This window comes from Panthera tigris, chromosome D1, assembly GCF_018350195.1.
Source record: "Panthera tigris isolate Pti1 chromosome D1, P.tigris_Pti1_mat1.1, whole genome shotgun sequence".
Taxonomy (NCBI): Eukaryota; Metazoa; Chordata; class Mammalia; order Carnivora; family Felidae; genus Panthera; species Panthera tigris.
The window spans coordinates 111772108-111786372 of record NC_056669.1 but is presented as its reverse complement, the minus strand read 5'-3'; the positions used below and the strand labels follow the sequence as shown (position 1 = coordinate 111786372).

The 14265-nt window shown below is 60.3% G+C and overlaps 1 protein-coding gene across 1 annotated transcript in view; it reads left to right on the top strand.

The window, feature by feature from the left end:
- The window catches only part of SHANK2 (SH3 and multiple ankyrin repeat domains 2), a 490643-nt gene that overhangs the window by 155965 nt on the left and 320413 nt on the right, over positions 1 to 14265 (top strand). The window contains exon 11 of the mRNA XM_042957704.1: positions 7215 to 7281. Within this exon, the coding sequence (XP_042813638.1) occupies positions 7215 to 7281 (67 nt within the window). The remainder of the gene's footprint in view (positions 1 to 7214; positions 7282 to 14265) is intronic.

Genomic DNA, 14265 nt, shown 5'->3' with positions numbered 1-14265 from the left:
GATTCCTCAGGATCCCCGTTTAACCTGGGGTGGCCCGTCGGGTCACCCGGCCTAGCTGCCTCTTGGCTCGGTGCCTGGCCCGCTCTCCCCAAGCAGCCCCACGGTGGTTGGGAGGACCTTCCCCCCCAACCAGCGTGGGGTCCCTGAGTAAGCCGAGGGCCTCCAGGTAACACATCGGTTTGCCAAGGCTCCTGGCCCCACGTGGGATTTGGCACAACCTCGGGTGCTACTGCATTTGGAATCTGCAGGATTGCCGACTGCGTCCCCGGGCTCAGCCCCAGAGACTGAGCAAAGACCCCCGTGGAGTCTGTCTGGCGGAGTCCAGGGCTGGGTGCCCAGCCCCCTCTGCGTGCCTGCAGGATGCTCATAACTGAGCCGTCCCTCCCAGGCTCCCAGGCCTCTGGGGGTCGGTCGCTGCCTGATTTGCGATAGGTCTCAGGTTGGCGACGTGGAGTCATCTGGAAGGGAAACTGAAGACGGGGACGTGCCAAGCCCGCGGTCTCCCCCGCCGTCTTTGCACGGAGCCGTTTTCCAGTTATAGCAAGGACACGCCAGGGTCACAGAGCCGCCTATAAATAGCTTTCCGTGTTAGGAGGCTCATTTGGCAATGGCAACAGGAGGAGGCTGCGTTCGGGGCAGGGGAGTGGGTTCTCCACATTCTGGCTGCGCCTCAGGATCAGTAACGCGGTCGGTAACATGGACACCGGCAGCTTCTCGCCCCGCCTGGTGCTAACTCCAGGGGCCGGCCAAGCGGATGCACCGTGGGCACCCCAGCAAGGCAGCGGCATCTCTAGGGTACTCACTGCCCGCCGCCGGGAGCCAGGGAGACCGAGGGGAACATCACAAGGGGGCACCTGTATCACTATGAAAGTGTTCATGCCCTTCCACCCGCCCTGAGCAGGAAGGCAGGAGTTTGTTAGCCCCCACTCGGAGCTCAGCATTAGACCAGATGATGGGTGGGAGAGGATGCAGGTCCACGTGATACTTGGGCTCAGGTAGAGTTGTTTCCTTATCTAGAATGCAAGCTTACCCACGGAGACCGGGGAGAGCTTTGAGGGCTGGGGGCATGGGACATGGCACATGGTAGTGCTCAGTTAATGGTAGCAGGGTGCGTGGGTGGGTGGACGGTGGATGGATGGATGGATAACAGGGTAACTGGATGGGTAAAGGGAAGGGTGGATAAGTAGATGGAGGGGTGGGTGGTTGAGTGGATGGATGACTGGGTAGTTGGTTGAGTGGGTGGATGACTGGGTAGTTGGTTGAGTGGGTGGATGACTGGGTAGATGGTTGAGTGGATGGATGACTGGGTAGTTGGTTGACTGGATGGATGACTGGGTAGATGGTTGAGTGGATGGATGACTGGGTAGTTGGTTGAGTGGGTGGATGACTGGGTAGTTGGTTGAGTGGGTGGAAGACTGGGTAGTTGGTTGAGTGGGTGGATGACTGGGTAGTTGGTTGAGTGGGTGGATGACTGGGTAGATGGTTGAGTGGGTGGATGACTGGGTAGATGGTTGACTGGATGGATGACTGGGTAGTTGGTTGAGTGGGTGGATGACTGGGTAGTTGGTTGAGTGGGTGGATGACTGGGTAGTTGGTTGAGTGGGTGGATGACTGGGTAGTTGGTTGAGTGGGTGGATGACTGGGTAGTTGGTTGAGTGGGTGGATGACTGGGTAGTTGGTTGAGTGGGTGGATGACTGGGTAGTTGGTTGAGTGGGTGGATGACTGGGTAGTTGGTTGAGTGGGTGGATGACTGGGTAGTTGGTTGAGTGGGTGGATGACTGGGTAGATGGTTGAGTGGGTGGATGACTGGGTAGTTGGTTGAGTGGGTAGATGACTGGGTAGTTGGTTGAATGGATGGGTGGGTGGCTGGCATGAACCCACAGAGAGTATTGTGCACACAGTGCTGGGGTCTTCCAGGAAGTCCTGTGGAAGGGTGGCCTGATACAGGAAGGGTAGAAATAGATCAGCAGAGAGTTGCAGCGAGAGCCAACCAGCTTTCTTTGCGCCCTCCTCCCCTGTGTGTGGGGTCAGTTTTCCTCTGTCAGATCGCCCCTGCCCTCAGTCCCCTAGGCTCTTTGCTCCTGGTACTGCATGATGCCCCCTCCACCATGCTGAGCCCCTCACTCTGTTCCTTACGTTCCTCATGTTGGTCTCGAAGCCATACAGGGGTAGGGGCACAGCAGTCTAGGTGACGGTGTGGGATTCCAGCTGTCTGGTGAGGGACGGCCCTGACCGTAGGGGTGGGGGTTCGCCTGGGGCCCCCAGCCTCCAGCACAAAGCCTGGTGCATAGTAGGTGTGCAGTTGGGTCAGCTCCCCTTCTTGACTTTGGGAAGGACAACAGGCAGGTGTCGGCGTGGGTTGTGGGTGGCACCTCATATCCTGCTGTGACACACACAGCCCCCCACCTGCCCCGGTGTCCCCCCCTAAACACGCTGCCCCCGTGTGTATCTAGTACAGCCCTTTGGCAAAAGACACGAACGGTTTGGGGGCACCCCTGATGAGGCACCCTAAACCTTTCCCTGCTTACTGATGGGCAGAGTGTGGGTCTTTGGGTGTGCCCCACCACGGCCCAGTGTGTCTGTCCACAGGAAACCCTCTCGCCCCATCGATGAGGCGGGTGCAGGGCCTGGGTGGGCCAGAGGACCTACCTAATTCACAGGTAGATTCGAAGCATGCTCCCGGCTAACTCCGAGGGTGCTCCCTGGTAACTCGGAGCGTGCTCCCTGCTCCTGTGTGTGCTGTCTGAGGCCTCCCTCCCCCCTTCATCCCAGCACCCCCCATGCCTCGTGGGGAGTCGGCTGTTCCAAAGCTCAGGCATCTCTCCAACACCTCCTGGCCTGTTCATCCATACTTGACCTTCTGTCCTGCTGGTCCACACAGGTGCACTTTTGCCTTTTTTTGTTTAATTGTAAAATGTACAAACCAGAAGTCTTGCTGTCTTAGTCTGTTCAGTGGCGTTGAGTACCTTGTTCTGAAACCGTCACCACTATCCATCTCCAGAACTCTCCGTCTTGCAAAATTGAAGCTCTGTCTCCACGAAGCACGGACCCCCGGCCCCTCCCCCAGCCCCGGCGCCCACCGTCCACTCTCCGTCTCCGGGAATCTGGAGACCCCAGGGGCCTCGTGTGAGTGGATCACACGTGAGCATCCACTCATCTGTTGACGGGCCCGGGGGTGCCTCCGTCGTTGGCTGTTGTGAGTGGTGCTGCTGTGAACGTGGGTGTGTAGGTACCTCTTTGGACGCCTGCTTTCTGAATCTGTCCTTGCTGCCATAATGGAAGACCACAGACCAGGGGGCTTGAACAACAGACAGTTCTGGGGGCTGGAGCTCCAAGGTCGGGCGCGGCACAGTTGGGTTCTGGTGGGGTCTCTCTTGCTGGCTGGCCTTCTTGCCGTGTCCTCATGTGGTCGGGGGGAGAGAGAGCGTCTCTGGTATCCCCCTCTTACAAGGTTGCAAATCCCCCGACAGGGGCTACACCCTCATGACCTCGTGTCACCCTAACTACCTCCCAAAGACCCCACCTCCAAATTCCATTCCCCTTGGGGGTTAGTTTTCAACACAGGATGGGGGGGTGGGTAGGGCACAGACGTTAAGTATGCAACACTCCCCCCCCTGAGCCCCCAAATCCATGTCTTTCTGGCACGGAGAGCACACTGATTTCACCTAACAGCCCCCCAAAGTCTTACCTCACTCCGGCACCATCTCTAAAGTCCCAAGTCCCACTGAAACATCATCCAGCTCAGGTGTGCGTGAGACTCCAGGTATGGATCATCCTCGGGCCAAGTACGTCTCCCGCTGGGAACCCGTGAAACCGACGAGCTGGGTGCTTCCAAGGCGTGACAGCGAGACCCTCACAGGCCAGACGTCCCCGTTCCAAAAGAGAGGCTGAAACAGAAGGAAGGGGTGTCGGGTCCCCAGCGGTCTGGAGCCCAGCAGCCAGCTCCGCGAGGTCTTTCGGCTCGAGAGCAGCCCTGTTTGCTTCGGTGCCCTGGCCTGCGGGCCCGCCAGGGCAGCAGCCTCACCCCTGCTCTGCAGGGCGGTCCCACCCGACAAGGCTCCTGGTGGAACCCAGGCAGTGGCCTGCTAGTCTCTGAATCTCCTTCGGGAAGAGTGTTGCATGTTTGCTGCCCAGGAGCTACTGTCCCCTCTCGTCCAAACCAAGAAGCCCCCAGCCTTCCCTGGTTACAGCCTGGCTCCGCCCTCTCAGTTCAAACCCGCGGTGTCTCTGCTCCCATAATCCCATGCACTCTTTGTCCAGTGGTAGTCCGGCTATGCCACGCGCACGGTCTTCTCTTCAGAGCACGCTTTCTCACTGTTTGCAACCGGCATGGGCCGAGGATGTTCCCCAGTCTTCGCGTTCTGGCTCCTTCTCGCTTAAGCCCTCCGCCTCCGGTTCGTCTCCCCTGGCACGTCACTACGAGCAGCCTTCTGCTCCTTCACTCTGCATAGACGTCTCCTCCGCCAAGTTCCCAACTCTCGCTCGTGCGTTCTGCCTTCGGCCCAACCCTAGGACGCAAGCACCAGTCGGCCGAGCCATTGGTGACTTTATAATGCGACCGCACTTCCTCGTGATTCGGTGTGAGAGTCCATCAGAATGGCCTTGACCATCCGTGCACCCCAGACCTCTTCCAGCCTCTGCCGCCCCTGCTCCCAAAGCTGCTTCCACACTGGCGGGCATTTGTTACAGTGGCCCCACCCCAGGACCCAGACCTGCACTCACCAGGGAAACAGAGCCAGTGGGATGCACGTGTGCACACACACACACACACACACGTATGGTGGCTGAGAAGTCCAGGGCTGATGCTGTGACAAGCTGGAGGCCCAGGCAGTGATGGTGCAGGTCTCAGTCTGAAAGCTGGTGGGCCTGAGGCTCAGCTGGCACTTCCGTCCGGGTCTGAAGGTCGGAAGAGACCTACCCGCCAGCTCAGCCGTCTGGCAGGCGGACTTCCTGCTCAGTCAGACTCTTTGTTCTTCTCAGGCCTTCAACTGGTGGGACGAGGCCCACCAGAGCCAGGGAGGGCTGGCGGCTTTACTGAGCCTGCTGAGTCGGACGTTCGTGTCGTCCAGAAACGCCCTCGCAGACACACCCACGGTAGTTTTTGGCCGACTGTCTGGGCACCCCTGTGGCTCAGTCAAGTTGACACATACAATTAACCATCATACCCGCTTTCGGTCCCTTCGGGTCTGACCCCGGAGGTAGGATTGCTGGATCACGCAGTCATTCTCTTTCACTCCCCGAGGCCCTCCAAGCTGCTTCCCACGGTGGCTGAGCCTTCTTACCTTAACAGCGGCAGGGCGCACGTGGGCGCAAACAGGCCGGGCTCTCCACATCCTCGCCAGCACTTACTATCTTCTGGATTTTGATAGTAGCCACCCATCTTGGCAGACCCAGGGGCCACCCCTGAACCGCTCTTTGCCTTCTGGCTTTCGCTGGCATCAGCAGCGGCTCCCGTGGCTGGTCTTCCACTGGCAAGCCGGGGAGGGCCCGGCCTCGGCGGCCGGCCGCTCCTCTCGGGCGGCATCCTTGGAGGGCACCCGTGGAAAGCAGCGTCACTCCTGAGGGCGGGGACCCGGGATCCCTGGGTGTCTGGCCCCCCGGCCTCTGCAAAGCTGCCTCCATCAGGACGCTCCAGGGCAGCGGGCCCGACGGGTTGGAGAGATCTACATTGAGGCAGTTTCTTGTGACCAGCTCGTTCGCGTGACTGTGGGGGCTGGCGAGTCTGGGATCCGTAGGGCGGGCGGGAGGCTCGGGCGGGAGTCGCTTCTCCAGGAAGTCAGGGTTTGCTAATAAGGCCTTCGGATGATTGGCTGAGTCCCACCCGCGTCATCACCGCAGGGCTGTAGATGTGCGTGTGTCTCCAGGCTGGCACCTGCAGGCCTGGCTCCCGTGGGTGTAGACCGTCGCCCGTGGTGCCGGGAGCCCTGCCCACGTGCTTCTGGCGCCTGGTCTCCCTCCCCCTCCAGCCGCACCCCGGCGTTCTCGTGTCAGCCCACAGATCCATGGGGCCTGCGTTGGGAGCGTTTCCCGTAGGTGTTGGTTCTGGTCTTCTGCACACATGCAAGGGTGGGATTTTTTTCCACCAGACTGAAATCTGGTGAAGAGCTTTGGGTACTTTTTTGAGGATTCCCTTCTCCCTGCTTATGGGGAGCGGCTCGTGTCTAATCAGAAGGACGGGATGCGCGGGCATGCCAGGCGGAGTACAGGACACGGTCCAGGGGCCCTCCAGACGCAGGCTCACTGAGCGCCCCACCCTGCTCCTGTGTAGATGGTCCCTGCTGGGGACCTTCTGGGCAGACACTTGCTCTCCTGTGGGTCCTCGTGGAATGAGAGCCTCACCTTGTCGAGTGGCCCGGGGCTTTGCGGGGGGTGAGCGTGATGTGTGGGGGCCGATGGAGCCTGTGGCTGCCGTTTTGAGAGTCATGACTGGGGTGCTGGGGGCTCAGTCGGTGGCGCGTCTGAGTCTCGATCTCGGCTCAGGTCAGGATCTCACGGTTTGGGAGTTGGAGCCCTGCTCTGTGATGGCAGCACGGAGCCTGCTTGGGATTCTCTCTCCCTTTCTCTCTCTCTCTCAAATAAATAAACTGATTAAAAAACTTTTTCTAAAAAGAGTCAGGATTGTTCTCCCCGCTTGTGATAACTTGCATGGGCCTGGAGGGCACCAAGCTAAGCGAATTAAGTCACACGGAGACATAAACCATACAATCTCACTGATACGTAGAATCTAAAAGTCCAAACCCACCGGAAGAGACGTCAGACGTGTGGTTGCCGAGGCAGGGGGCAGGGGGTGGGGGGGGGGCGGGCAGGAGGCACTGACTTCCAGGTAAAAGGGGGGCTGGTGGCGGAGATGTGGCGTTCTGCCCGGGGACTGGTGCTCACCCTGCCGTAGGTATGCTGGCAAATTGCCTAGAGAGCAGATCCTAGAAGTTCTCGTCCCGGGGAGAAGGGTCTCTGTAGCCATATGCGGTGACAGAGGTTAACCAACCGAGTTGCGACCTTCCCACCGTCGCCGGCCGTCAAGGTGTTTCCTCGCGCACCTTAACCTCACACGGTGTTGAGTGTCGGTTACATCTGAGTAAAACCGAAAATAAGGGCGTACGTCTCGTCTTTCTGGGGGGCCCCGGTTGGGCCCGCCGTGCGGTGCGGCCGTCGGCGGCGCGGACGGGTGCGAACGGCCAGGGCTCTGCGCTAACGTGATGTCTGCTCTCGGCAGGTGGCGATCATAGCGGGCAACTTTGAGCTGGCGGAGTACATCAAGAACCACAAGGAGACGGACATCGGTGAGTAGGCTCGGGGGGCGGGGCTCCGTCCGGCGAGGAGACAGCCCCCGCCGTCTCCCACCCCCGCGATGGCGGCTCCGCGTCCGCAGTTAGCAAACCGTGTCGGAGAGCGCGGCCCTAGCCGCCGCGCCGTCTCCTCGCTCGCGCGTCCTCAGTACGCACGCGGTGGACGGAGGGCACCGCTGTCCCCCTGGGGCCTCGAGCTCATTTGCGGCTGACTTAGGCTCGTTGTCCTGAATCGCACGCCTCCCCGCGTGAACTCAGAGGCGACGGTGAGCGAGGCGGAGGGGAGACCGGTGTCGCCCCGGGTCCCCGTCTCTGCGTCCGTTCCTCTGCCCCCGCGGGGGTGCTCACGACTGTTCCCCTCTCTAGTACCCCTTGTGCCGACCAGAAGGACTGTCTCTGGGGCCCCTCCTCTGGCCCATCGCCCTCCCGGCGGCTGGGCCCGCTCTTGCATCTCGGAAGAGCCCGCCGGCCTGTTTCCTCCAGCCCCGGGCTTGCACAGGACTTGCAGCGGGGAGCAGCCCCATTGGACCAGCGGTGGTGAGCTTTCACAGATGGTGCCGATCCGTGGACGGGGTGGGCGGTGGGCTCCGAGGTGCCTGGGAAGGTGGCTGGATGGCGTCTGTGTCTCACCGCCTGTGCCCCTCCCCCCGTGTTTGAGCGAAAGCACGTGTCTGGCTGTCGAGTCTTTACCGTGTGTGACGTGTGGCTGGTACCCACCTTGGGTCTGAGAACCGAACAAGGATGCGGAGCCAGGAGCTTTGCTGGAGTCACCCCGGGCTGTGCGCCGGGCATCGGGGCCTCCCGAAGGCCGAGCCCGATGCCGACGCCAGTCCCTCCCGTGAGCCAGGGCAAGCCGCCGCGTTGCTCTGAGACCAGCGCCCCCGGGAGCGCGTCGTAAAGATGGATGAGTTCACGTCTGCCGTGCGACTCAGAGAATGAAGTGAGCCCGCGGGTGCCAGCAGCTCCCTCCCGACGTCGTCCCCGGGACGGAGGGCCGCGCGGTGGGGTGGGGTTGTCTCCAGGTCGAAGTGTCAGATGCTGTTCCGGGAATCGGGGCTCTTTGAAGCAGGACGCAGAGCCGAGGCGGGGCAGGGAGCGTGTGCGGGCCTCACCCCACGACCACGGGGACGCGCCTCTTGAGTTGAGCTGTCTCTGACCCTAACGGGCCCTCCTTACTGCTCTGAGCACCGACCTTGATGGGCAGGAGGGAGTCGGGAAGTGGCTTCCCCACCCTGGCTCCCGGAGGGGGGCCGAGAGCCCCGTATATCCACGCTCCCGGCCCGCCCCACCACCAGTACGAGGACCAGCCCCTAAACGGTCCTACTCACAAAGTGACGCGTCCATTGAGGTACCGAGTTGATTTTAAGACAAAAAGTGGGGAGCTTCCTGACCGTCTCCTCCGTTTTGAGATTTCGAGATTCCCTATACGGGATGCAGACTCTCGGACCAACTGAGGGCTTTTCCTACGATGGAAGGATTCCTGTGTGTTGGGTGAATACGTTTGAATCACCGCTTGCCCGTTCTGGCCAATGATTTATTTAGACTACGAAGGGCAGCCCTCCTGAAACCTGGGGACACTCCCCGCAGGCTTGTATGGCGTCCGTATCTATCAGTCCTGGGGCTGAGGTCTGAGACATTTACTCCCAACCTGTGTAAGACCACCCGGGGCTCCGTGAAGACACAGGGCCAGCTTTTCGGTCACGTGAGGCAGGGGTCCGCGCCTCCTGTCCCCTGCATTGTGGGCTTTTCCACCGTGTGCCCTGCAGGGAAGGGGTGGTCTGCTACCTGTGGGGTCCCTTCGGCACCTCCAAAGAAGGAAAGGAGACCTCTCCTTTCCCCCGAGTTTCTGACGAGGGGTCTGACTGTGGTCCGGCAAACGGGCCTGTTGGTCCTTTGTGGGCATAGACATCCCTCAACGTGCTGATTCACCGACGCTGTCAGCCTGTTGTAAAACCCCGATTCAGCCCTGTGCGCACTGAGCCTCTGCCCTGTGCCTCGCTTGTTCCCGGCGGGGAGCAGGTGCCCTGTGCGGTGGGAGTCTGGGCGGGGCAGCGCCTGCACCGGGCAGGAAGTCCGAACCTGGGAAGGCTTGAAGCTCAGGGCAGCCTCACCCACGGCGTGCAAGCCGCTCGGCCTCCATTCAGGGGCGCCGTGCTTTAGACGGAGTTCCCGGAGGCCCCTGTCCTCACCCACGGCCCCGAATAAGCTCCCACCTAAGGAACTGGTGGTTCCTCCCCGCGTCCTGACTCCTCCTTGACTCCGCGTTGCCCTCTGAAGCCTCACTTGTCTCCCACAGGAAGTGTTGGAGGTCCCGGCAATGCTCCTGCAGCGCGGGGTCACGGGGAGACCTTGCAGGTGAAGGGTGCCCCCTGGTAGCGGCTGTCTGGGACTGGGACAGGGACACGGAGCGGGACGGAGGAGGACACGCAGGGTGCAGGGTCACCTCCACAAGGTGGCCCCACGGGAGTCCGGGCTCTGAAACCCAGAGCCCCAGCTGAGCTGGTGCCTCTTTGGAGAAGTTGTGCGTCCTCAGGAAAGCCGTCTGCTTCTCGCTGCTGGAGGGGGCACCCTTTTCCCTCTGGGCTGAAAACAGTGTATTTTGCTGGGAGCCCCCGGGGGTGCCTGAACCAGCTGGTACCCAGGTGCCTATCACTTCTTTCCACGACGACTCTTCATCGAGCACCTTCTCCCGCTCAGGCCCTGTGCCCGTTCGGGGACCTTCTTCCCCAGAGACCTTTGTCTGCCTAAGGCCTGGCCGGGGAGGAGGTGTGAGCCACAGAGCCTGATGCCCCCTTTGCCGCCCTGCCCCGGGTTCCGGAGCACAGGTGAAAGTCACTTCTCGAGCGGGACAGGCTACTAACCCGTCACCCCATCACCGGAGAACAGCAAGCGACTGTTCAGAAAACTAGACTCTTTTGTGCACGTTTCCTCTTTGATTGGGGCATCCGCCCATTTCCCCGTGTCCTGGACCCGTGCCACCCTGGCTGCTTCCTCGTCCCCCCTCCCCCTGAGTGAGTCTTCTGAGCTGCTGGCTGTCGTTCCCCAAACAGTTCGGGAACCACTGCCCCCCCCGCCCCCCCCACCATTCTTGTTCCTGACTGATCATGAGTTGCCGACCCAAACCTCCAGGGTTCCCCGGCACCCAGCAGTGCGTGCCAAGTGTGGGGTGTGCCTGGGGAACTCTGCGGATGGAGATGGCCAGAGCCGCCCCCAGGGAGCCCGACTCGGGGGCCTGGTGTGGTATCTGTAGTCACCAGTCTGTGTCCCCCCAGCATTCCGGTGCTGGGCTTCCAAAGGCCAGACCCACCTGTGCCTCCCGGGACCCCCCGCCGGCCTGCCCCACCCCCGGCTTGGGTGGGCTTGCTTCGACCGTGAGGACGGACCACGTACCAGTGTCCTGGGGTTGCCGTAAAGAGTCGCCAGCAGCCGGGCAGCGGGAATCAACGGAGATTTATTCTGCCTCCGTTCTGGAGACCGGACGTGCCGAGTCGAGGTGCTGGTGTGGTCGGTCCGTCCTTGCCTCCCTCCGGTTTTGATGGGACCCGGTGTCCCTTGGCATCCCTCGGGTGATAGGCGTGGCCCCTGTCTTTGTCGCTGCTGCACGTGGCCCACTCACTGCACCTGTGTCCCCGGTCGCCTCTCCTTTCTCTGATAAGGGCGCGAGTCTTTGTATTTAAAGCCACCCGAAATCCAGGATGCTCTCGTCTTGAGATTCTTAAGTTGCTCCAGGGATTAGGACTCCCACGTCTTTTGGGGGCTACGTCAGCCACCATCGAGGGCACTCACGTTGTCACACGACTGTCCTTCTGAGGCTGTTACCTCTGCGAAGGTATGCGTCCCTGGCGGGGATGTGTTTGCCGGAGTATTGTGATGTTTTGCCCTCCCTCCGAGTCTGGGGTGCAGAGCTTATGGGGGGACGGGGAGAGCAGGCATGGGGCGGTGGGCGGCATCGGGGACACGGTTCTCTACCCTTTCACCACGCAGTTCTGGGGCCGTGCTGCAGTGAGGGCCTCTAGTGCGCTGTTTGCGAGGCTCCGTGGCCACGTGGCTCTCCGATTCCACCCTCTGTGGCCTGGCTCCCGACCCCCATCCTCGTGACCTGTGAGGGTGCTGTCACTATCTGTCGAGGTCAAGGCCACTCCGCTGTCTGCTCCTGGACCCTCGGGTGCTGGGTGTCCAGCGTGATTGCTGGGGGGCTTCAGCTTGTCCCACGTGCCCTGGCTCTCCTCCCGTCAGCCTCACGAGTCCTGGCGGGGGTGCCGGGGAGGACAGGATGGGGCCGTGTTTCTACGGTACGATCTGCATTAAATCTTGACTTAGAAGCTACCCCGCGGCATAGGAGAAATGTGGAAGACGGGGACGCATGTCCTGAACTTGAGGCTGCGGGCCCTTGCCTCTGTCAGGATGGCCCGTGATGCTCACTAGCAGACTTTAGCTGATCGTTTAGTGGGGCTGGGGCACCGTTTTGGAGAACCGGGCTCACGTGTCGGGACTCTGGACCGAGGGAGTGAGGGTAAGGCTTCATCTGCATCCTGTTGGGTTGCATTTCCGAATAGAAGTATGGTGGACAGATCCCCCAATCCCAAGCTGCGGGTGGGGACGTGGGGTCAGCGTCGATACTCAGAGGGAGTAAATTAAAAGGCGAAACATTCTCCTGACTTGGGTAGTCGGCGACGCCTCTCTCCAAAAGACCCTTCAGATCATCAGCTAACCTCTGCCTGGGAGCGGCGGGCGCTTTGCTTTCCGGACGGGGAAGCTCACGACCAAGAAATCAGGGCACTGGGGATGCTCCGCCGTGGCTTTCGGGGAAGACAGGAAGCATGCTGAAAAGCAGCGAGGTGATTAACGGGTGCTCCGAGGTCTGTAGAATCCGGAAATGGATCCAGAATGCCGTGTGGATGCATCTCTGTCCCTTTAAAAGGGAGATTACATCTTGTCGTGAAACGTTCTGCTCACCATCCGGCCAGCATGCATGTTGCCAGCATCTGATGCTGTGGCTCCTTTCGTTTTGTGTTGCTTTGTTTTTTAACTCCCTTCCCCTTTAAACAATTAGACGTGACCTCCGTTTGGTTATTTCATTTGCCACCTCCGGGAAAGTGAGGGTGTCAAAGCCGCTGCAAACACTAAAGTTAATCCCCGTTTGCCGACATCCAGTGTTGAGCTGTCGCCGGAGCCCACGAGCCCCCCGGGTCTCACGGGCTGTGCCGTGGGGCGTTTACAGTGGCTTCTGTAGGACGGAGGTCCCTGTGGCGAGGCTGCCGGGGAGCCGAGAGCTCGTGTCCGAAACAGTCATGCAAATATTAAGCGTGTTGCAAGCTGATGAGCTTTGGACCGGAATACCCTATTTTTTCCAGTCTTTGTTATTTTTGTTCTTTGCCCGGCTTTGTGGGGAGACGAACTGTCAAATGGACTGAATGGCATGGGCTGTTCCTCTTCAGCTGAACAAGGTTTGTTTTCATACATCTTGTCCGTCTGCAGTTCCAGACAGAGAAGCAAGGAGGTTTTGTTTTTCAGGATGAAGCACATTGAGCCGATGTGTGAGTTTGGGTGTCTAGGTAGCCGATTAAGAGCTACGTGGTTACTGTTGCTAGGTTTCGAGACCGAGTGCCTGTGTAATTACGCTTCCGATATGTATAGATGATGGATAGGGGGTGGTGTTTCCAAACAGATTTCTGAATGCAATATTGTGTGTGTGTGTGTGTGTGTGTGTGTGTGTGTGTGTGTGTGTGTGTAGGTGTGAGAATGTAAAACCCATGCTGATAACCGAGCGGTGTTTCTTTTCTTTTTCTTTTTCTTTTTCTTTTTTTTTAAATACCTGTTCCGTAGGTCCCACCTGCTGTGAAATAAACCAGATCTTATCTGAAAGAAGCATTCTGTTTTCCTGGCATTTTGGCTGTAAAATGTGCCACTTTACTTTGAGACATAGGGGGGCCCTTGGTGCTTGCCAGCAGGTCCTGGGGAAAACCCCAAGCTCTAACCTATTTCATTTCGTCGGGTCGGACCGATGGGGGTCAGCACGGCCGGGTCTCCTCTTTACGAGCTGTAGGGAGGAGCCTCCTCAAGGAAAGCCAGGCTGCTGTTGTACCTGGAATTGGGTGGCAATCCCACAGCTGTTGTCTGGGTTCCCAGAGCCAGCTGCGGAGGAAGGGAGACATGATAAAGCCCTGGCAAGACTCTGCAGCCCAAGCGGATGTGAGCAGCACGTGGCCGGCGCCTGTCACGTGGCCTGTGTTCCTGGGTCCGTGGCCTCTGCGGGGCTGCAGGAGCCGTGCAGGGCGCGCGAGCCGGACTCCCTCCCTGCTCCCTCTTTTCCCGTCTGCCGGTCGCATGCCCGCTGCCGGGGTGCCACCCCCCCCCAGCCCCGCTTCTCTCCGCCTGTCAGTTGAGAAGTTTTATCCCCAGCAGCGAGCGGACGTGCCGGGACGCGAGCTAAGGTGGCACCCTGTCTGGGACAGTTCCAGCTTGCACGCGTGCCGTGTCGGGATGGGGCTTCTCGTGTGGCTGACTTCTGGCACGTGGGCTGGCGAGTGTGGACGTGGGAGCCTTCACTGAGGTCTTTGGTTCGTCCCAAGTGCTGTGTTGTCCGAACTCCCAGCGACACCTGTCTTTGTCCTGGAAAGGTGCAGCCGTGGCACAAAGCCTTGGCTTCCCGTGGCCTGCGTGTCTCCACGTGTCTTGCCTTCCCCGCCCGTGGTCTGTCCTGAGGCTCCCCAGCACCCACGTCCCAGCAGCTTCTTGGCCCGTCAGGCATGCCCGGGGTTTTCGGAGCGGTGCCAGAGGGAGGCCGGGCGGCTGGCGATCGGTCGTGCCGTGGCCACTGCCCACAGGGGCCTCGGCTTGGTGGCCGCACGTGGCCGCTGCGGGACGTGTCCGCTAGACGTGCCCAGCAAATCCTCTCACCTCCCGCATGTCTCCTTCCAGCCCTCCAGGTTGAACTATTCCCCGAACCGGAGCCTCTCCTGGCTCTTCGCCTGCCGT